The sequence below is a fragment of the Squalius cephalus genome, assembly GCF_949319135.1.
Source record: "Squalius cephalus genome assembly, chromosome: 16".
Classification (NCBI taxonomy): domain Eukaryota; kingdom Metazoa; phylum Chordata; class Actinopteri; order Cypriniformes; family Leuciscidae; genus Squalius; species Squalius cephalus.
This window is the reverse complement of record NC_137137.1, coordinates 7,913,134-7,940,943: the sequence shown is the minus strand read 5'-3', so window position 1 is coordinate 7,940,943 and position 27,810 is coordinate 7,913,134. Positions and strand designations below refer to the sequence as shown.

At 37.7% G+C, this 27,810-nt stretch overlaps 1 protein-coding gene across 6 annotated transcripts; it reads left to right on the top strand.

Moving 5' to 3' along the window:
* atp2b3a (ATPase plasma membrane Ca2+ transporting 3a) lies at positions 1-27,175 on the top strand. Of its 6 annotated transcripts, none has more exons than XM_079898012.1 (23): positions 63-550; positions 2,594-3,163; positions 5,315-5,512; positions 5,968-6,225; positions 7,834-7,959; positions 10,587-10,715; positions 11,006-11,071; positions 11,275-11,313; positions 12,866-13,030; positions 13,175-13,389; positions 13,536-13,778; positions 13,902-14,143; positions 15,947-16,181; positions 16,347-16,526; positions 17,226-17,313; positions 17,512-17,618; positions 18,027-18,218; positions 18,477-18,690; positions 18,852-19,063; positions 19,871-19,978; positions 20,085-20,267; positions 22,574-22,660; positions 26,015-27,175. In XM_079898012.1, exons 2-23 carry the CDS (start codon positions 2,956-2,958, stop codon positions 26,420-26,422), a joined length of 3,903 nt encoding a protein of 1,300 aa, XP_079754138.1. In that variant the 5' UTR covers positions 63-550; positions 2,594-2,955; the 3' UTR covers positions 26,423-27,175. The 6 variants fall into 6 exon arrangements, with proteins under 6 accessions (XP_079754139.1, XP_079754143.1, XP_079754141.1 ...); XM_079898016.1 differs by having other exon boundaries at positions 96-550; positions 22,574-22,727; positions 26,015-27,149; XM_079898013.1 differs by lacking the exon at positions 11,006-11,071 and having other exon boundaries at positions 1-550.
* Positions 27,176-27,810: the final 635 nt, after the last annotated feature.

Genomic DNA, 27,810 nt, shown 5'->3' with positions numbered 1-27,810 from the left:
GCGGAGAGAGAGAGAGAGAGGGAGGGAAGCGAGGTTATTCGCCCGCCCCTCCCCCACCCCCCGTCCTCCGGCGCTCGGATGCTGCTGCTTCTGCCATCATCACCGCGAGATGCGCGTCAAACTGGCATCATCAGCATGTAGACCCACATCTCTCCTTCACCCATCACTCTATCAATCAGCGCCAAAAAAAACAGCAACGATGTGACCAAAACGACCCTCCTTTACGTTCCCGACAGCACAATACGCCGTTTTTAACAGATTAATTAATGCGGACATGGTACAATCTCATCTGCATCATTCAGGTTTTCTTCCGCATAAGATGAAGTGGTCACCACCGTCTGCTGCCTCCTGCTCCCTTCATTTGATTTCTATTCTGCACCGTTGCGCATCATCTGCATTTGGAATAGCGTAAAGGTCAAATGATGTGACTTTCATTTTTGTGTTCTCCATGATGGGCATGATTTGAGGATAAATCACTGGATATCATTCCGTTTTTCCTGCCTTTTTTTTCCGGCTCAACGTGAAATGTCCTTGGAGCATGGCCTGCGCGGTGAGTGAATATATTTGTTCATGGATACATGTTCACAAGTGCCTTGAGGTGTCAGCAGGGTATGTTTTATGTTTGTCTATTTGTTGCAGTCGAGTGTCTGCTAATGTATAATTAAAGTGCTTTATTATTATAATATCAGTAGGGAAGCATTACAAGGGAATTATCATCATCATTTACTGTACGCCCAGCATATTTATGCTGATATTATTCACCAATATGACATTATTATTTTTTTGCCATGAGTGTACCTATTCCTGATTGTTTAACAATCGTTTTTAATGCCATTAAGATAAAATGGTAATAATCAATATAGCCTAAATAAAAACATATATATAAACTAATAATAATAATATTAAAATAATCACACATAATAATATAGTAGTATAATCAGACTTGCATTATCAACACTAGCATGTATTTAAAAATATTAATCTTCGTTATTGTGCATTAAACTTAATTAAGAGCTGTGAATCTCTATATAGGCTACCTGTATAGGTAAAAATAAAATTAAAATAAAAAAAAGTAGTTTTGGGTAGACTGAAAAGCAGGTGATGGATAGATGTAACCTTGCTGTCTGGTCAGTTTGTGCATAATCCTCTCTAAATGCTTTTAATATACATTTGATTTACCTTCCTCTTGCCGTGATTAAACCGAAATAAATCATAACACAAATGCTACAGGCTCTGTCATAAGCTCTGAGCAGCTGTACAGTGGGCCAAGGTGAACATCTGATTCCTGAAGGTTACCAGGAAAGGGCATCATCTTGTTTAAAGAGCGTGTTTGTTGAGGAATCTTCTGGCCATTTTTAATAAAAGATGAGGAGGCGCGCACACAGATTATGGGTTTAAATGCTCAGTAAAGTTGGTGTCACAGCAGGGAAATGGAGGCGCAGAGCTCAAGCGGATTGTAATGTCATCCAAAATTGCAGGCCTGATGGCTGGTAGTTTTGCCTTCGTAAATCTGTTCTGCAGTGGGATTGGGCAAGTGTTTATGTGCGCATGCGCAGGCGTCTCGTACTGACTGAGTGAAGGCAGATTTTGCGTCGAGAGGCGGTACTGTAAAGTAGCCTGCATGGGTTGGGGAGAGATGCACATATACAACGCTTTTATCTAGAGAGAGTGTTTCAAAAGGCGTTTAGATAAAGAGTAATTGTCCTCGATTTCCATCGGATATTATGTAAACAATCCATTGCAGTAGGTGTGCATGATGAACACTTGCCTACTTGTTTCCCACAAAACTACCTACACCTGTGACTCCTCGGTGAGAAACGCCACCTCCACATTTCGAGACGTTTAGTTTAAATAATTGTTTTGTCGACTTTTGAACAATACCATTAGACAAAAACTAACAAATATGTTCCTAATGTAATCTAGGAAAAGTAGATTTAAATATTAGGTAGCCAAGGAGATACCGCGTAGCCTACCAAATTACTATAAGCATAAGTAAAATTATACTAACACGCATTCAACTATCTGTTCATATATATTATGAAGGCAGATAGATGAAAAGTTGTACCCAGGAGATGGAGATTCTTGTCATAAATGCTTAATTTTTTTAAACAATAATAACAAAACAATTTTTTCAACGATTTCTAATGTTTCACAATTGTTTTACTGTTTACATTGTTGAAAAGCCATTAAATAGCATTTAAAAAACAATTTTATAGTATTTCACACAAAATTTCATGCAATTTTTTCTCTCAAATCATTGTACCTGTTTGTGATAATGGTTATTATTATCTATGATTAATGAGCCTGAAAAAAAACTTTTTTTAAAAAATAGTTTTTATGATTTCAAATAATTCTCCTCAAATCATTGTCTAGCTATCTTTTAAAAAATATTTTATGATAATAATGTTTTTGATTCGTTTTATTTTTTATAACATTATTTTTAATGAAATAAATGTATATGTGTCTGTTTTGTCTCAAGGTGTCAAGCATCTTGCTTACTTGCATTTCACAGCTGTCTGTGTTTTTGGTTTGACCAAGTTCAGAGATGAATGTTTAACATTCTTTTTTTTGTTTTTTTTTGTTTGTTCCTCAGGTTATTTACCGACGTTATTCCTGTGTCACTAGATCCCCTTTATTGTTTAATAATCAGTAACACTTGCTTCATTTGGTCTTCATAGAGATGGACTGGCACAATGGCTACCACTTATTTTGCTGATTTTTTCTTTATGGGGGGATATTTCAGGGGAACCCCTGCTACCACACCATAGAATAGAAATCCCCAAACAAACTGACAATTCATGTCTCAATATGGAGATCTACATAGAGAACATCTTAGAAATAGGTGAGGACGAATATATATAGGACAAAAGAGATAACACATTTTCCCAGGTACCCATCTCTTAGCTCATAGTGTCTGCTAAAAAGCTGCCAGTCTTCCAAAACCAACACACCATCATGGGGGATCTGGGCAACAGCACGGTAGAGTTCCACCCTAAGAAGCCAGGGATGGACAGAGGAGACAGCGAGGGGGATTTCGGGATGACAGTGGACGAGTTGTGCTCGCTGATGGAGCTCAGGGGACACGAGGCCCTGCAGAAGATCCAGGAGAGCTACACAGATACAGAAACCATCTGTCACAGACTCAAGACTTCACCTGCAGATGGTGAGTAGCGCTAGTTTCGACATGTGACCATATCTCTTGCTCAATTACGTAAGATCACACGTGCATCCTGAAACATACAGACATTTTCAGCTATTAAAGAAGCTATTGTAAAAATTAAGTGGTCCTTTACTCACTCTCAGGTCATTCAAAACTGTATGATTTTATTTCTTCCGTGGAAAGCAAATGGAATATTTTACTGATTGCTGTGTACCATGCAGTTAGTCCCTACGGGGACTGAGGCTTTTATCAGAAAAGATGCATAAGCACCATAAAAGTATCGTAAAAGTGGTCCATTAGACTTGTGCAACATATTCATATACGTCTTCTGTAGCCGTACAATAATTTTGTGTCGGGAACGGACCAAAATTGAAGCCGTTATAGACTTTAACGTAGTGCACAAAATTCTATGGACCATTTTATGATACTACTTGCATGGTGCTTTCATGTCCTATTTAAAGCTTGAAAGACTAAGTCCCCATTCTTTGTAACTGCATGTGAAAAGAGCAACCAGTTCATTTTGTGGTCCACAGAAGAAAGTCAGTTATACAGGTTTGGATTTACCAGAGGATGAGTAAATGATGACAGAATTCCTGTAAATCCAGATGCACTTATATTCACTAACACTCCTTTTCAAAACAAGCCTGTCTTCACAGAAAGAATACCAAATGCCAGGCACCTTTATCTGCTTTTGAAAGCAGACATTGCCCATGTTTTCAGACGAGAGCATCGTTCTGTTATGCTGTTTTTCTCTTTGCAGCAGTTTTTTTGTTTTGAGAAATTCAAGTCCCAGTTTTTCAGAAATGTGCCTTTATACAACATCATGGGATTTTTCAAACATAGTTTCATGTTTTATTAGATAGCTTTATAAGCTATGGAGCATAACAGAGTTGATATTGCTTTTACATTTCATAATTTAGCAAACGCTTTTACCCAAAGTGACAACAAAAGAAGCAATTAAGCCAACAAAAGGGCAAAACAAATTGGAAAAATACATAGAATAGAAAGTGTTAGTATTAATAGGTCGTGTTGACCTGAAAGATGCATCTTTAGCCGTTTCTTTAAAATGCTCGGGTTGAGTTTGGCAGGTCATTCCAGCAGCAGGGAATGTTTTGTTAATTTAGTTAGCTAAGATTTTTGTTGAATCTTTTATTGCTGTGGCTATTCTGGGTAGATGATCCTACTTTGCGCTCTGATAATAACATTGATTCACATCTTGTTCCGACCACTTGCTTTCAGACCAAGTCATGCGGTCTGCCTACATCGCTATTTGGCAGCCACGATGAGGTTACTTTAAGTTTATTGTAAAGCTCTTTTTCCTCCTTTAATGCTGCTCTTTGAAAAACCTCTCTTCAGAAACCGTGACAGGGATACAAAAAGAAAAGCTTACGGGCATGGATGGAAAGATGAAAGAGTAGAAGAAAGGGCTGGATGTACCGCAAAAGTCTTTCAATGCTGGTATTCCGTAGAAAGAGGATTGCATTGCTGCATCTTAGTTGTCTTAATTTTCTTGTGTATATTGTGCAATGAACAGAGACTGAATGAATTAACTGGGGCAATTGGAATGAGTTAGGGAAATGATTTCCTACAAACCTTTGGAGTAACTCAATTAGGCTTTCCAGTGAGTGAAAGGGAAGCTCTGATGGGAGATGAGAGGTTGCCAGGGGCAGCAGGTGATGATTGGCAGCGTGAGGATTCAGAGAGTGTGACAGTCTGTCTGGGTCTTGCTGCCAAAAATCACACCCTGTGGTGCATCCGAAACACACTGACTTAACCATCTGTGCCCTGTGTTCTCTTGTAATGTCCTCTTCCCTCCCCTCCTGTCACCATAAGAGGTCAGGGATTGGTGCTAACAGAACTGAGTGATGACTAATGAGAATCCAGGAAGTTCTCAAAAGCGTTTGCATGGAGAAAAAAAAATCCATTAATGAATGAATTTAGGGTTTTTCACAGCTTACACCAGTGCACAGTGTACATGTACATTGACCATTTTTGCATTAAACCAAATCCTGTTCAATTTGGAGGAAAAAATGGTGAAAATGTTTGTGTGGGTATTTTACATTTAATTTAATGACATTATATATCAACGTTTTTCACTGAATTTCTGTTTGAGAGGTAACAATGACTTTTATTTCCATCTTTCCTTCTCAAAAGGACTATCGGACAATCCTGCAGACTTGGAGAAACGTCGGCAGGTGTTTGGAATGAACTTCATCCCTCCTAAGAAGCCCAAGACCTTCCTTCAGCTCGTGTGGGAGGCTTTACAGGATGTTACCCTTATAATCCTGGAAATTGCGGCCATTATTTCCCTCGGACTGTCCTTTTACCAGCCGCCTGGAGGGGACAGTGAAGGTGACTTGGTCTTAAGTATTCAGTGATAAAATAGTAAAAATGATCAAAAATTAAAACAAAATCTATCAACATTAGAACAGGGATTGCTGTCCTTCATCGGAAGCTCAGGAAAAACGTGATATGTTTTAAGTCATAGCCTCATTTAAATTTCCCATTAAAAGTTCTGGTGACCTTTAATTTGCTAATACTAACACTGCAACTTGTACATGTTTATTTCATAACATTTTAGCATATGCTTGTCTCTAAAAGGCTCTTGTGTGTCTTGTGTTGTTACTTTACGACCATATCTGGTATAGTATAGTTGCATGGATAGCTAACAAATCAAAGAATAAAAGGAATGGAGTGAGAGATGGATGGATAGATAAAAGAACCTAAAGGATCACAAGTAGACACTTAAACTCCCTGTCCTCCCACACATTTTTACCTTTCCGTCTCTTTTCTCTCTCTCTCTCCAGCGTGTAGTAATGTGAGTGCAGGTGCGGAGGACGAGGGAGAGGCGGAGGCGGGCTGGATCGAGGGCGCAGCTATCCTGCTCTCGGTGTTCTGCGTGGTGCTGGTGACGGCGTTTAATGACTGGAGCAAAGAAAAGCAGTTCCGTGGCCTGCAGAGCCGCATCGAGCAGGAGCAACGCTTCGCTGTGGTGCGAAACGGCACAGTCATTCAAATCCCTGTGGCTGAGATGGTGGTGGGGGATGTTGCCCAAATCAAATATGGTCAGTAGAGTTCAAAACTGTCTCCTCAACCTGTTTTTTTTTTTATAAAAGAAATCTTGCATGCAACAATGTTTCTGAATTAAAGGGTTGGTTCACCCAAAAATAAAAAATTATCCCATAATTTACTGATCCTCAAGCCGTCCTAGGTGTATATGACTTTTTTTTTCAGCCAAGCTCAGTCAGAGTTATATTAAAAAATATCCTGGCTCTTCCAAGCTTTATAATGGGAGTAAATGGTACCTTGTTTTTTGATGCCCAAAAAAGCACATCCATCCATCATAAAAGTAATCCATACGGGGTTAATAAAGGCCTTCTGAAGTGAAGCGATGTGTTTTTGTAAAATAACCTTTATAACCTATAATCACTGACCTCAGGTAACGGCCATATGCGACGTATGACATATTGATGAATGCAGAAGCGCAGAAAATAGAGCAAAACAAAACACTGGTCACAAATTAGAAGTCTAAAACGAGAATTGTTAAAGAGAAATGGTGGAGGAGCTTGAGTTTGTTGCCCTATTTGTTTGAACTGTGAGAGGCGTCAACTCTCACCTAAGCTTACGCTACTCCTACATCCTACATACATTTCGCCCCCTTAATGACCCTCGGCAGACAGTCCGTACTGTTCTCAGTTCAGTGTACTGTTGGACTAACTAGAGCACTGAATGAGTTGGAGTGATTGTCAGGCACGTCCGAAAGTGAGATTTGACTGAGTAACTTGTATATCTGTGCTGACTTCAGTTGGTTCAGTCCGATTTGGGGAACTAGTTCAAACAGCTCACTAAAAAGAACCAGTTTAAAAGAACAATTCACAAAAATGCACCTAAACTAAACATGACGTATTGTTGAGTGACGTGCCGACAACTATAACCCTGAAAATGAAATGACAATTTTCATTTCCACAAATAAAATGAGTGCAAACAAATGCTAAAATGAAATAAAAGGTATTATACATTTTTTTTGGTGGTTTAATAATTAATTGAATGATTTTTTTATTTTATTAACAATTTAATTATGTATTTAAGGCGAGACACCACAGGCAAAATCTATTGGTCAGTTTTGAGATTTTGGGCAATTATGTTGTCATACAACTATAATGTTGTTTCAAGCTAGTGGAAAGACTATTTATTCATATTTATTGAGTGATAAATCCAAAATCTCCAAAATCCCTTCTGCAAAATCTTTAACTCTAAATTGTCAACAAAATTGAATAAAGAGTTTGAACCTGGCTTTATCCAATGTTCAGATTTCTGTTCTGGAAATGTATGCAAATTAGTGCATATTTAATTATAGAATGTCTCATTTGCATATTTAAATATAAAAAAAATTTAAAACTTGTAAAACACAATTTCTTTGCAATTCATAATGTAATTGATTAACTTGGGAAGCATGGTGATGTCTATTAGTTTTTTATACCCTATTTACCTGTCGTGAAGTAAATAATCGAAATAATTTACATATAAGTGTAGATGCATATATATATATAGAGAGAGAGAGAGAGAGAGAGAAAATGTGAAGATGCCTTTGAATATTTCATTCATTAGAGGAAGTAGTATTCAAAGCCGCTAAGATGTAATTGATCTGTTACTGTCACTCTGGGGTCCCATAGGCGACCTCCTGCCTGCGGATGGTGTTCTCATCCAAGGGAACGACCTGAAGATCGATGAGAGCTCCCTCACCGGAGAGTCTGATCACGTAGGCAAATCCATCGACAAGGATCCCATGCTGCTGTCAGGTAGGGAGTAAAGGTTATGTAAGTGAACATATGTTTGCGTGGGGTTGTGTGGACTGGGTCGGCCATATGGCCATGGGTTGTGATGAATGTTTGTGTGTTTTTCACATAAATAGTTCTGGTTATTCAGAACCATCCAAACACTGAAAGATATTCACCATCTGTTCAAGAATTCAGATGATTTAGAATGCAAACAGATCATTGGAGCAGACTAGTGGTTAAAAATCCAAAAGGTGGCAGGTTTGAACATGCAAAGGGTGTTTTGTTTGTTTGAGCAGGACCCTTAATCCCACGGGCACTATTCCCTTTACTTACATGGCGACATCACGTGTGTATAGTATACTGTAAGTCTTTATTGTGTTAAAAAAATCACCAATATCAATTAGGATGACACTGTTGCAATCCATCTAAATTGAACCAATTTGCTGTTTGGGGGGATGGGTACTTTGCTCGCAAAGTATTTTGTCAATACTTTAACACTCAGGTTGCACAGTGCTTGGGTTAAATCTCATTGACTGGTTTAATGAGATAATGTCCCTGAGGTCTGATAAACAGGTTAATCAGCTACTTCCCTCATCTCTGCTTCCTGGAGAAGGGCTCAGATTTGTGTTCGGCCCTCCAGAGACCTGCTCTGCCACTTCTTTCTAATGATCACAGCTCACCAGAGAAGCATCTGTTTCTCCGCTTGGCCACACACACACAGCGCTACCCCACGCCCTTAACCTCAACATAATCAAGCGTGGAAGAAAAATGGGAAATGGAATCTATGGAAACATAACTTGCTTAGGCAGTTATGTGAAAAATGCATGTGTAACCTGATTAGAATGGGCTTGCATAAATAAATTGTCGTTAACGGAGAATAATCAGTAATAATTTGTGCAAATCATTAACTTCCTTGAGTGTCCAATTCAGAATCACTGGGTTTACCTATATTTTCAGCAAATATTTGAGTGAAACGGAGAATTAAAGAATGTACACTATACCGCTCAGATTTTTTAAAAAGAAATGAATACTTTTATTCAGCAAGGAAAGTGACAAATTGACAGTAAAGACATTTATAATGTTACAAAAGATATATACATCAGCTTTGCTATCAAAATTGGAAGCAAGAAGTTCTGACCTTTTGTACAAAGGCGTCATATGATCCATATCACAAATTAATTTGATATATTTTATTATATTTCAATAAAAAAAAATTTTTTTATTTAATTAAGATTTCCATGTTACCCCAGTAATTATCTCTTGCTACACATTTTTGAACTTTAAAATGACTAGTTTCCGTGGACTTGTCTTGTTTCTTGTTTTATTGACAAGCTTTTTCTGTCGTTCATCAGCTTGTGTAATTAATCATCAAGGAGCGCATATTATTTTCTCTGTCACAATGGGAGAGGCGGCTCTTCTCAACATGTATGTTTGAAGGCTTCTGTTGTGAAGAAGGAAATGCACGCTGCAAAAAATGATTGTCTTAATCAGTCATTTTGTATTGTTTATCCCTGTGAAACATATCTTCTCTCATTGGCAATAGTCATAAACATCACTAAAGTGTGTTCGATGTAATTCTTAAAAGAAAAAACAACGGTGTAGGATAAACACTTCTCAGGTAGTTTTTTGGGTAACACTTTACAATAAGGTCTCATTCGTTAACATTAGTTAATGTGTTAACTAACAGGAACTAACAATGAGCAAACCATTTGTTACAGTATTTATTAATCTTTGCTAATGTCAGTTAATAAAAATACAGTTGTTCATTGTTTGTTCATGTTAGTTCACAGTGCATTAACTAATGTTAACAAATACAACTTTTGATTTTAATTATGTATCAGTAAATGCTGAAATGAACATATTAATGTTTGTTCATTCTTAGTTCATGTTAACTTAAGTAGTTAACTAATGAAACCTTATTGTAAAGTGTAACCATTATTTGTTTAGTTTTTTAACAAATATCGTTAAGGGTGTTTTGATATTTCTACTAGAAAACGAGACAAAAATACTGGTAAAGAAAGAAAGAATAAATGTGCAGCAAACCAGGGAACAAAGCAGCAATCTGGCTCAGTTTAATTGTATTACACGCTAAGAGGAAAGGCCATGGAAGAGACTTCAGCCTTAATTTTGATCCTTGGTTTAGACAAGTGCAAGGGTTAATGTGAGCACAACAAACAAACACAATACATTACATGAGGAGGTTATCCGTGACTCATACAATGAAATGAACATTTATAGACTAATATTTCCCCTTAACCTCACTTTACAAATACCAAGTTAAGGCAGTGTTTTTTTTAATATGGATTTTTAGTTTTTTTATGGATATGAATTTAAAGGTTTTTATGACACCTTTAAATCCCTAAAATCATTGTATAAAAGATGACATGTAATTCATTGTTTTAGATTAAACATCCTCTAACTGGAGACACCTGAGCTTTTAGTCATTCTATGCTCAAAATATATACAAAAAATAAAATTGAAGTCTTTTAGTCACTTGCTAACTCTTTTGAGTCACAAGATGGCGCCAATAAGCGATTTTAATTTGTGTTGGTATGAAAAGTGGTAACTGGTGTTTGATGGGCGTTTTAAGGGAATAGGTATGAAAATATTTACTGTAAAAAGTCTTCTCTGTGTCCCTCAATTTTCAGGCACTCATGTAATGGAGGGGTCAGGGAAAATGGTGGTGACCGCTGTTGGTGTCAACTCTCAAACGGGAATCATCTTCACCCTCCTGGGGGCCGGAGAGATGGAGGAAGAGAAGAAAGACTGCAAGAAAGGTTGGCGTCTGACAGTTCTTTGAAAATATTTTATATGTGATTAAAAACTGAGCATGAATAAACATGAACATTATAAAAGAAAAATCCTTTTGCTTGAATGCACACATAGAATGATCCAGATTCAAAATGTCTAATGTTCTGGGTCAGTTCTATTTCGATGCACTGAAATACTCAGAAATGTTGCTCACTCATTTGAGTTGATTTTTCATTGTTTTTGTTCAGCATTTAGGTTTTTATTTTATGTCTTTACATACCACCTTCGTTTTTGTCCTATCCAACAATTCTATCAGAGGTCAATAGTAATTCATCCACGCAGTTCCCCAGTGTTGAAGCCAAAGAACACAACATCATAAATGGTAGGTGACATTCACAATAGAGAGAGACTCATAAACAGACATCCTGGTTTTAACTCCCCATATCTGTCAAATATTATCCCTCCATGTTTTATGTTTTCTTTCTCATGTCTTTATTGTTCTCTCATGTCAGCTACATTGATCTCAAGCAGCAGAAACAAGTTTTTTTTTTTTTTTTTTTTAAATGTCTGCATTAACTTTCACAGGGAAACAAGATGGGACCCTGGAGAACAATCAAAATAAAGGTGACTTTCAAGACTGATGTTGAATTGAGTTCAGATAGATTTATGATGAGATGAAGTCATTATACAGGCTATTTCAGAATCAAATACTACATACCACACAGTATACACTGTATACTGCCTGCTATTTGTTTCCAAAGTTGTATGTGAAATAGTGTAACAATAAGCATTTCAAATCATTGCATGCAACAGTACATTATTGTCACTTTGAGCTCAGCTTAATTTGCATGTAACGAGTGTCATCCTGCAATTATATTGGCCACCATATCGGTATCGGCCTATATATGTTAATTTTTAATGTCATCATTATCGACCTGATAAGAAATTTTGCCGATATATTAAAGCCGATAAATAATGTATTATCTCCTTCATCTAAGACACTTCAGATGCGCGCTGTTGGCCATGGTGGTTTTGAATTGCTTGAAATATGATTGGAATCACTACGAAAAGGAAATACAGTTAAATGCAACATGTGCAGTGCAGGTCTGTCATATAGGCTTAATTTTAGATGCTTCTTTTTCAAAAACATTGATGCATTATTAAAAATAACTAGCACTTTAATTTTTCTCATATTATTTTCATCAGAATAGAGTTTCATTAAAATAATTTCAGTATTGTCTGTGTGAAGGCTATTCCAATTTATTTATCCATGGCACATGTATTTTGATTCTTTATACACAAGTAATGTTGTCCAATTACTTCTTTGCATTATTTTTATTTGTGAGGCAATAGATTTGGTCCCACTTTATATTAAGTGGCGTTAAGTACTATGTACTTACATCAAAAAATAAGTACAATGTACTTATTGTGTTCATGTTGTATTGTAAAACACTTTTGCTGCTATTGAGGTGTGATACGGGTAAGGTTAGGGACAGGTGTGGTGGATTGGGTAGGTTTAAGGTGTAAGGGAAGGGTCAACTGTGTACTTACAAATGTAATTACATAAATTAATTACAGCTGTAATTACATGCAGGAATTTTTAAAATGTAAGTACAATGTAAAAACATGTAGTTACACAATAAGTACATTGTATCAAATTATTAATTTCAATGTAAGTACATGTAAGTACATAGTACTTAAAGCCACTTAATATAAAGTGGGACCCAGACTTTTTTTTTTTTTTTGATAAGGAAAGTTGACCATAGTAGTGTAAAATTAATTTTAAAACTGACACTGGTTCAAACTAGGCTACTGTACTGTATATGTTTGATTTATGTTTAAGTGTTTGGGACATGGCTTTTTTTTTTGTAATCAGGCCATATATTATATTATATATCATTTTATATTTATCGGCCAATATATCAGTTATTGGCTTTCAAATATAAAGAATTATCGCTTATTGGAATCGGCTGAAGTTTTCATATCGGTGCATCCCTAATGAATTACTTGGTAAAATGTCTTGTCAGTCAGATCAAATAATGATAGTGTGAGCAGGATACAGTGTATATGCAAACCGCAAAATAGTGTGCAGTATTGTAAGTGCTATTCTAAACATTTCCAACAGTTACCTGTGATTCTGCCTGCCTGATCACTTCGTCTCTTTGACCTACTATAGCTAAGAAACAGGATGAGGCTGTTGCCATGGAGATGCAGCCTCTGAAGAGTGCAGAAGGTGGGGAAGTGGAGGAAAAAGAGAAGAAAAAAACCAGTGTGCCCAAGAAGGAGAAATCAGTTCTTCAGGGCAAACTCACCAAGCTGGCAGTGCAAATCGGGAAAGCAGGTGGGGAGGTCTGCTGTTAGGATGTTTTAGGTCAAGTTCTTCCGGTAGTGTACATTTTGGTCAGAAATTATTTGGTCTTAAATTTTCGGCTCTTACTAGGTGTGCTATTACTTTCTTAGCAATCAGATGTATTAATTATTTCAGGTCTGGTGATGTCCGCCATCACTGTGATTATCCTGATGCTGTACTTCGTGATCGAAACATTCGTCATTCAGGGACGGGTGTGGCTGACGGAGTGCACACCTATTTATGTGCAGTACTTTGTCAAATTCTTCATCATCGGAGTTACAGTTCTGGTGGTGGCTGTGCCAGAGGGTTTGCCACTGGCTGTCACCATATCTCTGGCCTATTCCGTAAAGGTTAGTCAGAAATGAATAATTGGCATTTTCGGTAACGTTATGTTGAAGAATGCACCTGCGAGTCCATGGAAGTGTCATTTACACACATACTCACATTGGCTAGTGCTCTTAACATTTTAACACTTCCTATCAATGTCTTTCCACAGAAAATGATGAAGGACAATAACCTGGTGCGTCATTTGGATGCCTGCGAGACTATGGGCAATGCCACGGCTATTTGCTCAGATAAAACAGGGACCCTCACCACAAACCGGATGACAGTGGTGCAGATTTATATACTGGACCAGCACTTCCGTGACATCCCAACACCAGATCAGATTAACCCCCGGACAATGGAGCTCGTCACCAGTTCTATTGCTGTGAACTGCGCCTACACCTCCAAAATAATAGTGAGAGGCTTTTACTAAAGCAGTAAACCAAGAGAGGCCATGCAGTGATTTTACTAAGTTTTACAACCCTCATTTCATCCTTTCATTCACCTTTCCTTCCTCTCTCGTCACCTCTTCCCTTAGGTTGCAGATAAGGAAGGTGGGCTGCCCAAACAGGTGGGTAATAAGACAGAGTGTTCTCTGCTGGGACTTGTGTTGGACCTGAAACAGGACTACCAAGCGGTGAGGGAGCAGATCCCTGAAGAGAAGCTCTATAAAGTCTACACTTTTAATTCTGTTAGAAAATCCATGAGCACCGTCATTCAGATGCCTGACGGAAGCTTCCGCTTATACAGCAAAGGAGCCTCTGAGATCCTGCTCAAAAAGTAAGTTCTGTTGTCTTTGTGTACGTGGTGATTTTGGCTTGTCCCACCTGTGTTTTTTAAAATCACAATAATTATGTTGAAATGGTAAAGTGACATGTAGTCTGTATGTACTAAAAAGGTATTAAAACTTATTTACACTATATATACAACGACCATTCAAAAGTTTAGTTTGAGATCACTAAGACAACACTGTATCACTGTTTCCCCACTTAAATAAGCAGGCCAGCTATTTTTTATATGTGATAATAATAAGAAATGTTTCTTGAGCACTAAATCATCATATTACAATGATTTCTGAAGAAATTCACTAAAAAAGTAGCCTGACTTCGTCATACTCATATTCTAGTCAGAATGTGAGTCTGATACTGCTCCATAGAGATTTGATTATGGGGCGTGTCTCAACCGAACCAGGAAAAAAAAAAACTCTGCACTCAATTGGATAGACCTACAACCAATCAGAGCAACGGAGTAAATGACGCATGTTCTTCATTCATATTTTCAACCAACAAAATGTCGCGGCTCTCTGTTCCTCTTTTAAAATGAATGCGCTGTGGATATCTTCTATAACAGACGCGATGGCGGAATCTACACATGATGTTTTATAAACAAAGTTCGGGAGGAGCACGTACAAATAATCAATCCAATATCAACTTGTCATCAAACAATACCATGTCTAACGTTACCCTATCTATCAGCATGAGGAAGCATATTCACTCTGTCAACTTACCTAACACTCCTTGACAGTTTTTCAGCATCCCTCCACCACCCCGAATCCTCACTCTTGTCTTGTTCTCTCACAACCAGGAACACGGGGGAGTATGGCTACCGAGCCCACAGCCCTCGGACAGCACGTCATATACGCATTTAATCTATCTGACTTATTTGTGTGAACTCGTGAAATCTTATATGCATTTATTCTATCTGACTTATTTGTGTGAACTCGTTAAATCTCATACGCATTTATTCTATCTGACTTATTTGTAAATGTGAACTCGTGAAATCTCAATTCTCCAGCTGCAGTCGTCTTTGTTGTAAACTAATTCAAATCAAGCGCTCTTTGGTGACGTGGATGATTACGTTACCGTTGCTCATCTGTTCATCATCGTATAAAGCCCGCCCTGACAATTTGATTGGTCCGAACAATTTTTGTTCGGGCATAATAGCTCCTCAACGGAGCGAGTCAAGACCGAACTTCCCGACCAAAAAATGTTGTGGGCGGGGTTCGGGCTGGCACCCAGGCTACTAAAAAAGTAATTTAAGCTGAAATAATATTAGTTTTTACTGTATTTTTGATTAAAAAAATAATGCAGCCTTTGTGAACACAAGAATCTTCTTTCAAAACGGATTCTGAAGTTCATAAAGTTGATAATCAACATTTTGTGAAGGTTAAGCTAATTTCACTGGCCATTTGTAAAAAAAAAAAAAGTTAAAGCCAAGGACTATCTTTCTTTAAGGCCTAATTTGTGGAATGCCAAATAGAACAGAAAAAATCAGCCTTGATCAATAAATATTGAATTCTGACAGAGTGGAGAGGAATGGAGAGAATATGAGTGTTCTTACACTTTTTATTCTGCATGTGACTTCGAGGTTGCCACTAATTTTGATATTAATCCTTTTTGAACAAAGTTGTCTTTTTCTGAAGATTAGTAGCATGTACAGACAGCAGTTTGTCAAATAAAAGAGTGTAAGTGTTAAAAGGAAGTAACAATTACACCTCACCTCCTCCTAGCTGGCTTTTGGGTAAATATGAACAGTGCAGTCTTTGTCAAAAAACGAAATTAAACAGTTCTGCTTTCATCTCAGGTGCTCCTTCATCTTAGCCCGTGACGGTGAGGTTCGTGCTTTTAAGCCACGGGACAAAGATGAGATGGTGAAGAAAGTGATTGAACCGATGGCATGCGAGGGCCTTCGTACGATTTGCATCGCTTATCGGGAGCTTCCAGCTGACCCCATGCCAGACTGGGACAACGAGACAGATATTGTCTCCAACCTCATCTGCATCACCGTGGTCGGCATTGAAGACCCTGTTCGACCGGAGGTATGCAGACCAGTTTACTTAGATGTCTGTTTCCTCTGTTTGCAGCTCTCCTAAGATACTACACCTACATTTTAACCTCTAAATAATCTTTTATGATATATGAGGGATATTTATGACACCGAAATCTGTTCTGAAATCTAGTTTGCTGATTGTAATTCCAATCAGGTCCCAGATGCCATCAAAAAGTGCCAACAAGCAGGCATCACTGTGCGTATGGTGACGGGTGACAACATAAACACTGCGCGTGCCATTGCCGCCAAGTGTGGCATCATCAGTCCTGGCGACGACTTCCTGTGTATAGATGGGAAGGAATTCAATAGGCGAATCAGGAACGAGAAAGGAGAGGTATACAGTACTTCCAGGTTTTATAATTATAAACTTATACAGGAATTATTATTATGAATCTTTTCCTTATTGTCAAGATTAATCCTAAAGACACAACATGCACAACATTTTAAATGGAATACACAACAGCCAGTGAAAAATATCTAGATGAGTGACGATATATATACATTACTGTTCAGACATTTGTGGTCAGTAAGATTTTTTTTAAAGTAATTAATAATTTTATTCAGAAAAGGATGGATTCAAATTAAATTGATCAAAAGTGACAGTAAAGACTTTTTTTTAGTTTTAAAGAGATTTATATTTCAAATAAATGCTGTTCTTTTGAACTTTCTATTCATCAACAAAAACGCATGGTTTCCACAAAAATATTAATCAGTAAAACTGTTTTCAACATTGATAATATTAATAAATGTTTACTGAGCAGCAAATCACCATATTAGAGTGGTTTCTGAAGTATCATGTGACACTGAAGTAATAATGTGTAATGACGCTGAAAATTCAGCTTTGGCATCATAGGGATGAGTTGCATATTAAAATAAAAAACAGTTCATTTGAATTGTAATAATAACTATATGTTTGCTTAAATAAATGCATTCAAGTTGAGCATAAGCCTTTTTTAACATTGAAAAAATCCTACCATCCTCAAACTAAAATGTTTTTTAGATGTTTACATTTTTATTTTACATTTTTTTGCAGATTGAGCAAGAGCGCATTGACAAAGTTTGGCCCAAGCTCAGAGTTCTTGCTCGTTCTTCCCCCACAGACAAACACACACTTGTCAAAGGTGAGTCTCTCCCTCAGTTGCGTTCATCCCTTAATGGAACTATCTCATAATCATATGCAGTACAATACAAAAGTGACATGATCATAAGCTGACTTGAGCAGAGATACCAAGCTTTTCCTGATGTTGATGTTGATGAACAGATGTTTGATCTCGATTATTAAGATTTTTATGTTTATTTCGTGTGTGCCTTGTGTTCAGGTATCATAGACAGCACCGTTGTGGAACAAAGGCAGGTGGTTGCAGTCACCGGTGACGGCACAAATGACGGGCCTGCTCTGAAGAAAGCTGATGTGGGGTTTGCAATGGTGAGAAGATCCATCCATTAAATATATATGAAAAATTGTGAGAGGGCCATATATTTTTGAGGTTCTGTTACACAGTGTAATGATAAATCCAAATGAAGCTAAATACGAGACATTCCGTGAACATGAATATTGCTTTAAAACTTAAGGTTTTGGTTGGGCTCAGGTTTGATTGACAGTAAGGTTTATTTCTTTGATTAGTTTAAAAGCCATCTTCCAAACCACACTTCACGTTCATTTGAAAAGTTAATATGACCTGCAGTGCCTTTCATAAAAGCATTTCAACTGGGAAAATGGTATGAATGGTAATATACCGAGTGTGAAAACAAAGGTGTAATTTTTATTTTTAAAATTCAGTATTAAAATAACGAGAATTATAGATGTGTGAATGCTCTTTCTCCGTTTGCATAGGGCATCGCTGGTACAGATGTGGCCAAGGAGGCCTCTGACATCATCCTGACGGACGATAACTTTTCCAGCATTGTGAAGGCTGTGATGTGGGGACGGAACGTGTATGACAGCATCTCCAAATTCTTACAGTTTCAGCTCACAGTGAATGTGGTGGCTGTCATAGTAGCCTTCACTGGTGCCTGCATCACGCAGGTACATGCATACGCTTCCATTCAAAAGTTTGGGGTCATTAATATATATATAAAAGGATACATTTAAAAAAAGTAAGAAAAAGTCAGAAAGGTCACATTAAATGGATCAAAAGCGAAGACATTTCTAATATTACAAAAGATTTCTATTTCAAATAAATACTGTTATTTGAACTTTCTATTCATCAAAGAATCCTGAAAAAAATGATCATGGTTTACACAAAAATATTAAACAGCTTACTGTTTTTAACTGTGTGTGTAGGATTCTCCCCTTAAGGCTGTGCAGATGCTGTGGGTCAATCTGATCATGGACACGTTTGCTTCTCTGGCTCTTGCCACGGAGCCGCCCACTGAAGCGCTGCTCCTGAGGAAGCCCTACGGCCGAAACAACCCCCTCATATCTTTAACCATGATGAAAAACATCCTCGGACATGCAGTCTTCCAGCTTATCATCATCTTCACTCTGCTGTTCGTAGGTACGTTCCAACCAGTATTTGTTGATACACAAGTTCTGTTCTCTTTCTTCGTCTACAAGGATCATACTCTGTTATCTGCCGTTTTTTTATTTAGCAGTATTGGTTGATATTGTATATTGTCTTTGGATATTCATTTCATCTTTCCCTGATCTTTTGTGCAGGTGAGAGGATCTTTGATATAGACAGCGGCCGTAATGCTCCGCTTCACTCTCCTCCCTCCGAACATTACACCATCATCTTTAACATATTTGTCCTCATGCAACTCTTCAATGAGATCAATGCCCGTAAGATCCACGGAGAGAGGAACGTGTTCGATGGAATCTTCTCAAACCCCATCTTCTGTTCAATCGTGGTGGGGACCTTTGCAATACAGGTGAACGCATACAAATAGATATTTAAATGTAGATTATTTTATTTCCATTTCTACTTGTTAATTGATCTTTATAAATTATATGTCATATGCACACTGCCACTACTTAGTTTGGAATATTTAAAAGATTTTTAAACGTTTTTGAAAGAAGTCTCTTATGCTCACCAAAGCTGCATTTATTTGATCAAAAATACAGTAAAACGGTAATATTGTGAAATAGTAAAAATAATATATTTTTTTAAATGTAATTTATTCCTGTGATAGCTGAATTTTCAGCATCATTACTCCAGTCTTCAGTATCACATGATCCTTCAGAAATCATTCTAATATGCTGATTTGTTATATAGTTGTGCTATATATATATATATTTTACATTGAAAATATCTTTAATTTTTGTACCATTTTTATGTGTCCTTGTTTAATAAAAGTTTTGAAAAAAATAATGCTCACCACAAATCTTTGAACGATAGTCTATGTAGGTGAAATATACTTTTTTTTTTTTAAAGTCTTGTTTTAATTATTGTATTATTATTATTATGAATCATACATTTTAATATGTAAATGGAATTTTTATGACGTCACATTAATTAAGAAATAAACTATTCATGTTTATTTAATTTTTTAATTAATTTGTTACACGGCAAGGACGTTTTAACTAGCAAAAAAGCTAAAGTGATGAAAAAGTTAAAAAGAAATGGAAGCACTTCAAATATACACTTTCCCTTATTCATCTATTTTGATGCATTTGTACTTTACACACAGATTAAAAGAAAGCCATTCCACTCCTATATCTCTGTTTGTGATTTGTAGATTGTGATTGTGCAGTTTGGTGGGAAACCCTTTAGCTGTTCCCCCTTAAATGTGGAGCAGTGGCTTTGGTGCCTGTTTGTGGGATTGGCAGAGCTGGTCTGGGGACAGGTAAGTGCTGCAGTCGACCGCTTTGCCATTCTAGATGCTCTCAAAATCAGAAAATGAGTTTCAAAAATATCAGCTTTTGTTTTACTTTACTGTATTTTTTTTCTAGGTGATAGCATCAGTGCCAACACATCATCTGAAGTGTCTGAAAGAAGCGGGCCACGGGCCGGCTCCAGACGAGATCATGGATGAAGACCTAGCTGAGGATGAAGATGAGATCGACCATGCCGAGAGAGAGCTGAGACGAGGACAGATCCTGTGGTTCCGAGGACTCAACCGAATTCAGACTCAGGTGACGTTCAGTCTCCGTCTTTTCCTGTCTGTTTTAATGTTGCTTTTGCATTGTTTCTGACAGGGACAGCCGTTCCCGCTTAGACACATTCTGCCTTAAAATATACCAAATGCCTTCTGTGCCACATGCTCTAGTTTGCGCACTTTTTTCAAACTTTACTTTCCTCATAACTCAAACATATTTTTCTTTCTTCACCAGCCTTTATAAATTGTTGAAATGTTAATATTTAACAAGCTTTCCGTGTTGTAAATCTTAATGTCTCTCTCTCTCCCTCACTTCATCCTTTATTCTCTCTGCTGCTTGAGCACGCTGTTTTATTCAGTCCTTTTTGCTCTTCTACTTGCGTCTCCATGTATTATGTCAGTCCTTGGTAACTATCATTGGCCTTTTAGAATTTTTTAATATTAATGTGGTTTGTATGCTCAATGTTTCTTCAAGTATAGGTACTTTAGTTTTATGATTTACTTTCTGAACCAACAAATGTAATTTCCTCCACATCTCAAAATGTTTGCATTCTGTGGTGGAAATGACATTTTAATCATTTTTGACTTGCAAAGTCTAATTTCACAGTTTTATGTATCCTAGTTTTATGTATCCTAATTTAATAATCCTAATAATTTAACAGTTTATGTATCCTAAAGTCATTCATTCATTCATTAACCATTTCAGTCGTATCCGACTTGCCATACGCGAGAGACCGTCCATGAATTTTTTTGGTGATGATTTTTCCGTGGTAGGTCGCCAGGTCTTTCCCCAACCCTTCCCAATACATGGCTTAGTTGGGACTCACACACACATTCACATCTACGGACAATGTAGCCTGTCCCATTCACATATACTGCATGTTTTTGGATTGTGGGGAAAACCGAAGCACCCAGAGGAAACCCACACTGACACGGGGATAACTTCACACAGAAAGACTTGAATCGGAGACATTCTTGCTAAAAATTTATTTCACAAAATTACAGTTTGATTGGAAATTATAATAAAACATCATAAGTAACACTTAACATTAAAGGGTTAGTTCACCCAAAAATGAAAATTCTGTCAGTAATTACTCACCCTCATGTTGTTCCAACCATGTAAGTCTTTCGTTCATCTTCGGAACACAAATTAAGATATTTTTGATGAAATCTGACAGAATTCTGACTCTTCCATAGGCTTCCAGAGTGACCGAAACTCGCCGACCCAGAATAGTTATTAAAAACATCGTTAAAATAGTCCAAGTGACTCCAGTGGCTCAATCTTAAGTATATCAAGCGACGAGAATACTTCTTGTGCGCAAAAACAAACAAAAATACCGACTTTATTCCACTATTCAATTCCTTCTCTCTGGGCCTCGTAGTGTTTTTGCGCTGCGCGTCTGTGTTGCACGTCATCACGCATCACACACATGACCAGCTTCGGCCAATTGTGAGCCTACGTGGTGACGTGCAACACAGACGCGCTACGCAAAAACACTACGAGGCCCAGGGGAGAAGGAATTGAATAGTGGAATAAAGTCGGTATTTTTGTTTGTTTTTGCGCACAAGAAGTATTCTCGTCGCTTGATATACTTAAGATTGAGCCACTGGAGTCACTTGGACTATTTTAACGATGTTTTTAATAACTATTCTGGGTCGGCGAGTTTCGGTCACTCTGGAAGCCTATGGAAGAGTCAGAATTCTGTCAGATTTCATCAAAAATATCTTAATTTGTGTTCCGAAGATGAACGAAAGACTTACATGGTTGGAACAACATGAGGGTGAGTAATTACTGACAGAATTTTCATTTTTGGGTGAACTAACCCTTTAAAATGTTTCTATTATTATTTTTTTCTTTACTCATATTTCTCATTATTTTAAGCATGCTTTTCACTGACACTGTTGTCTAACTTTACTAGTGACAACATTGTTGGTTGTGATAGAAATTAGTCCACTACTGAGGGACCATCACAATCTGTATAATAAAAAAAAAGATTATTTCACTTTGACTAGAAGATGTAATTAGAAGTAATATTTTAATGAAAATTTTGGATTCTTTCAAGGATAGAATGACACAGTTTTTTTATTTTAAATTACATTCCAATCCAGTTTTCATGCGAGTTTCATAAAACAAAAAGAACATTTAAATCCATTGGTTTTAATCAAAATAAATAAAGTGCTCATAGTTGAAGAAACACACTTAACATCGAACATGCCATTCACATTAACAATTTATGAAATGCTGCTTTTCCTGCAAGACGTTCCTCCCTAAAACCCCCAGTCCTGTTCATTTCATTGAGCTCATTCGCCTGTCTGTGTGATGTCCTTCTCTCTCTCCTGCAGATGGAGGTAGTGAGTACCTTCAAGAGAAGTGGTTCGTTTCAGGGTGCAGTGAGACGCCGCTCTTCAGTGCTCAGCCAACTCCATGACGTAACCAATAATTCTACTCCCTCTCACGTAGTTCTCTCCACTGCCAATGCAACTGGTGCCCCCGGGAGTGAGTCCTTACATTCCGTTAACGGCACCTCGTAGAGCCCGTGCACTCAGATGGCTTAGCATTTACACCAACACACACACACACACGTGCATTGTTGCCTGCCTTCAAACGCACCTAGTCTGCTAAATGTTGTGTGTGTGTGAGAGAGAGAGCAGATTATCATCAGAGCATCTGCTTCATCTCTCTACTTGTGCATTTTCAGTTTGTTTTGCTTATTAGTTTGTCTTTCTTTCTTTCTTTCTCTCTTTCTTTCTTTCTTTCCTCCTTCCTTGCTACCTCATAACTTAACTTATTTCTTGCTCTTGCTGTTTATTCTGGCTTGATGCTGCCAAGATGGTTTTCTTTTTCTTGTTGCCTTTTTATTTATTCTCCCGATGCTTGATTTGCCAATAATTCACCCTCAAATCAATGTTGCCTTAAAGGGCTACCAGGATTTCACTTGAAAGAGCCAAACAACAATTGAACTGAATTGAGAAACTAAAGTGGCGATGTTTCATCTGTTTCCTAAATCAAAAGCTGACAACATAGGAACGACGAAAGCAATGGTTGACTTGTAAACCTGCGAGTATAAGCCCATAATGGTTTCTGCTGCCATTTTCATATTAGGGATATTAGCATTAATAGTGCTAACATTTTTCTATCCCGTTCAGGACAAAAAGTATAATTACGGGTGTGTCATGTTTTTTGCTCATGTCATGTTCAGATTCTCCTCTCTCTCTTCACAGGTTTCGTGTTATAACCCGCCACACTTGTCATCTAATGAAAATGTGCTGCTAATTGTTAATGCTTGATTTTCTTCACATTAGAAAATCTTTCTTGATCTCTGCTGCTATGATTTATTGTCACAAAACGGCTGTTAGTTTTGGACACAATCTTCTTGAAAGTCATTCTCACAGACTGCGATCTGTATATGAGGGTTTTATGCAGCAAGTATACCATCAGCATTGCCCTCCAGGTACCAGAAGCGAAACAGTTTCATCTTAGCATTTCCAAATCCTTTCAAAGAGACCAGCGAGCGTTAGCCCAGCTGGGACCCCCTCGGTTTCATTATCACTTCCCCTTCAATGTTAATCTTCAGTTGCTTTTATTTGTGAACCTTTAAAAAATGAAAGTATGAGTACACTTTCGATTTTGTCTTGTTTTTTTTAGTGTCTTATCCTGTCCTGTCAGTCTTGTCCAGTGTTTCTTTTCCGTTGTTCTTTTTTCGTGATTTCATCGTCTTGTATTATTTTGTGCTATGTTATCTTAGCTTAAATCCAACAGAGAAGGGAAAGATCCAGCTAAATGACTTTCATTCAATATTTTTATAGTTCTAGTTTCACAAAATAATGTCGACATTCTTTGGTGATGCTGCACTAGAGGGCTGCTTCTCAAAAGCTTTTGTTTGGCCGTCACGCCACAACAAAAGAAAATGACTTTGTGCCGTAGGATTAGACCTCCATCCATTTAACGTCTGTGTTTCACCTCCCTTCTCCCCGTCTGTCATGAGGAGTTCTGATGCGATGTGTTTGGGGCTTTTCAAACACAATCCCTTTTCTGTTTTTCCATCCAGTGCCTGAATTACAAAAGATTAGCCGAATCCTCACTGCAGTTAATTTTTAATGTTTTTTTTTTACCCCTCTTTGATATCATAACCATTATGAATTCTGGGCCTTATACTCGAAAGTTTACACTGTCATTGCTGCGTAGCAAAGAAAACGGCTTTAAATTAAGCATAAACCACAAAACGAATGGCTCTTTGGAAAAACAAAGCTGCAGAAGTGCTGTTGTGTCCATGTTGTGAAGTCCCCTCCCTCTGTCAGTCACATTGCTTTGTGGTCATTCCCAAGCGTGGTTTGGCTATGCATGTAGAATGCGGAGAGCGGGGGAAAAAATCCTGTCTGATGAATGTGACGGTCCAACATGCATGGTCTCACACACACACACGAATGGTTTCTTTTCAAGAAGATGCATTTTCACCACGACTGCTGTAGAATCACACATGACGAGAACGAGGACGTCCGAAAAAGGAATATTGAACAATTTGATCAATGTTTTTACTGATTTTTTTTTCTTTTCCTATTGAATGTGTACTTGCATGCCATGCATGAACGGGAAGAGGAAACTTGAATTATTGTGCACGGTTGCATGGGAGACGAGTCCCATTTAATGTGTTCATACTTTTGAGGGCATAGAGAGTTTGGTTTTACTTTTTCTTTCTAAAACAACAAGGCAATCAAGAACTTCGAAATGTCCTCATATTAGACTGAGCTAATATAATCAAAGATACCTTGCTTTGTTATATCATTTTTTTTCTCCATTGATTATTGAAAGTGGATTTAATAAAAGACTTACAAATATACCCTATAAATGTAACGAATAGAAAACTGATGTCAGAACAATAAATAATGCTTACAGACACTAATGCAATCTGTTTTTTCAAGAATATTCAATCCGTATTACAGAGTTTGTCAACACCAACAGTATGTGAATACGCATGTCTTTATTTCCTGTATGTGTTGTTTTTGTGCCATGTAGTGTAAACCTCACTTTTTATGTTCTGTGTGTGTGTAATGTGTACACTGTGTATGTGTGTTTGTACCACATGGTGGCGTGTGCCTTCAAAATCATAGTTTGTTTTTTGGTGTTTACTGTGTCGTTTGTTCGCATGTCTTTTTGTTTTCTTAGTGTTCCATGAATTTGAATCACCTGATATTGAACTGGCAACAGTGAAAGTTGTAATTCTACTTTTGAATTTCGCAGACAAACATGTCTTTTTATTATTTTATTTATTTGCACACTAATTCGACATGTCTTATATCAGAGGTTAGAGAAAAGAAATCTAAGTTTTTGATCATTATCATTAAAAAAAGAAGAAGCTGAAATTGGTGTGTCATTCATTAGATCTACGTATTAAAAGAAAAACAGACAGGGGGCTAAGGCTGCTTTGACAGACCATATTCTCGATATGTATGGTATTGGAACGATTTGTGTTTGCTGTCTTGTGTTAGCTTGACTGTATCTTGAGATTTCCCTTTCCTCTTGTAATTACAACTTGGATTTCAATTATGTTTTTGGGCATCATTCTATAGAGGCCTATAGAATGGCTGTGGAGTTTTGTTTCTTTTCAAAGGCCTACTGCACCAAAGGCCTTATGGATGTGAAACTTTCAGCTCTCGCAGCTCAGCTAGCTGAAAGTGTGCGAGTAGTGCAAAAGGGGGACTAAACTTCTCTCCACCTCTCTGTCCCTTTCGATCCCTCCATTTTCTTCCCTTTGACATCTCCTACCCCGCACCCTTGACGTATAGATCCGGGTGGTGAAAGCTTTCCGTAGCTCCCTGTATGACGGCATCGAGCGGCCGGAGTCGCGGAACTCCATTCACGACTTCCAGGCGCACCCGGAGTTCATCATCACGGACTCGGTCCACAACATCCCCCTGATCGACGAGACGGACGTGGACGACGAATCGGAGCGCTCCAACCATAACCACGTGCGTGTGGCGCTTCGTCACCCCGTCCCTAACTCTCAGCCCCAGAGGCCCCCGCGATCCCGCTACCCGTCCCGCCCGCTGAGGCAGCAGAGTCTGCCGGTCACCCTCAACTACAACAACAATGCCACCGAGAGCCGCGTCTACCTGGGCTCGAGCGACAACGGGGCGCCGCACGTTTCCCCCTGCCCCGCGAGCCCTCTGCACAGCTTGGAGACGTGCCTCTGAAGAAAGGTCAGAGGTCAGCGAGTGGAGACTGCCAGCCAGACGGACTGGTGTGGCAGAGAAACAGTTGGGATGTTTCTGTACCTAATCTTTGTTCCTATCACTATCACAGATTCACTGCTTCAAATTGTTTCAGTGGTTCTTTACAGTATGTTGTGTGACCCAAAGACAATCCCGCTCCGCATGAAAGTCACCGATTATGTTCTCATACAGTATGTTGCACTTGAACAAGTACCCAAAACGACGAGGCGGATCTACGTGTATGTAGGATTGGACTCTGACTAAAGATTTTAAAAAGACTGAGCCTATAGAAAGTGTACAAATGGGAATAAGGAAAAAAAAAAAAGAAGAAAAAAAAAAGGTTATTTGGGGATAACTCCTTTCGCCTTTTAATTAATAACATTATTGTTCCAATTATTATAGTGGTTACATTTCTGCTAAAACTACGACAATTAATACTACAGTTGCTATACTCCAATTATGATACTTCATCGTTTAGCTTTATATAACTATGTTTGTATGTATGACGTAAGTCTGTATGTATGTGTATTTGTTTGTTTGTTTGCTGTTGTTAAAATCCGTGTCTATGTTCTCATTGGTTCCACACGTGACCCTCTCTCTCTGTTTTCTGTGTTAGAGTGTGATGTGTATGTCCAATTGAAAAAAAAGGAAATGAAATTAAAGAACTTATATCAGCAGCATAAATAAAATAAAATCGAACCATTGGAGGAAAATCTTACAATGCTTCCTGGAAATGACAGGTAATGGCGCAAGAGCATTGTGTTGTCTTTAAAGAGCATCTCACCCATTCCTGAAAACACATATTCCACTGTTCAGAAAGAAAGAAAATAGACTTGCATTTATCAAACATCTCCAGTACACAAAGATGATGGTTGTAAAAAGTCGTCCACACTGTATGGTGTATTATGTCAGTGAAGCAGATCAGCAAACCCTTAAAGGACAAAAAATACAAATATGGTTGGAAAAGAAATACTCTACTTGAGAAACATACACAGGGAAATATAAATTATACTGTATATTGTTTATCAGTAAAGATGTTCAAACACAAAAGCAAACATTTTTAACCAAATCAGATCATGTGGAACCCTTTAATCCAAATCCCTCTTTCATACTTGCATACAAATTAACTAAACATTTGCATTTTTTACCATAATTGTATTTATGCATCTCACTGCATTATTCCAGTACTCTTAGAACAGTGCACATACTCTGCCGGTCGGAGATCGGTTTAGTATTTCAAGTTATTTAATGTCCCATCCATCAGATTTTAATTAAAAGCTAATGGCAACTGCAATTTAAAGCAAACATGAAAACAAATTTTTGCAATATTTCTCTGTTAAAAAAATAGTAGATAGATTAAAACTATTCTA

Excerpts from the sequence above, each read along its gene's own strand:
- atp2b3a (XM_079898012.1), top strand. The coding sequence starts at position 2,956 with ATGGGGGATCTGGGCAACAGCACGGTAGAGTTCCACCCTAAGAAGCCA. Across the intron at positions 5,513-5,967 it reads GCCTGGAGGGGACAGTGAAG|CGTGTAGTAATGTGAGTGCA; the intron begins GTGACTTGGTCT and ends CTCTCTCTCCAG. Across the intron at positions 17,314-17,511 it reads CAAACACACACTTGTCAAAG|GTATCATAGACAGCACCGTT; the intron begins GTGAGTCTCTCC and ends CCTTGTGTTCAG.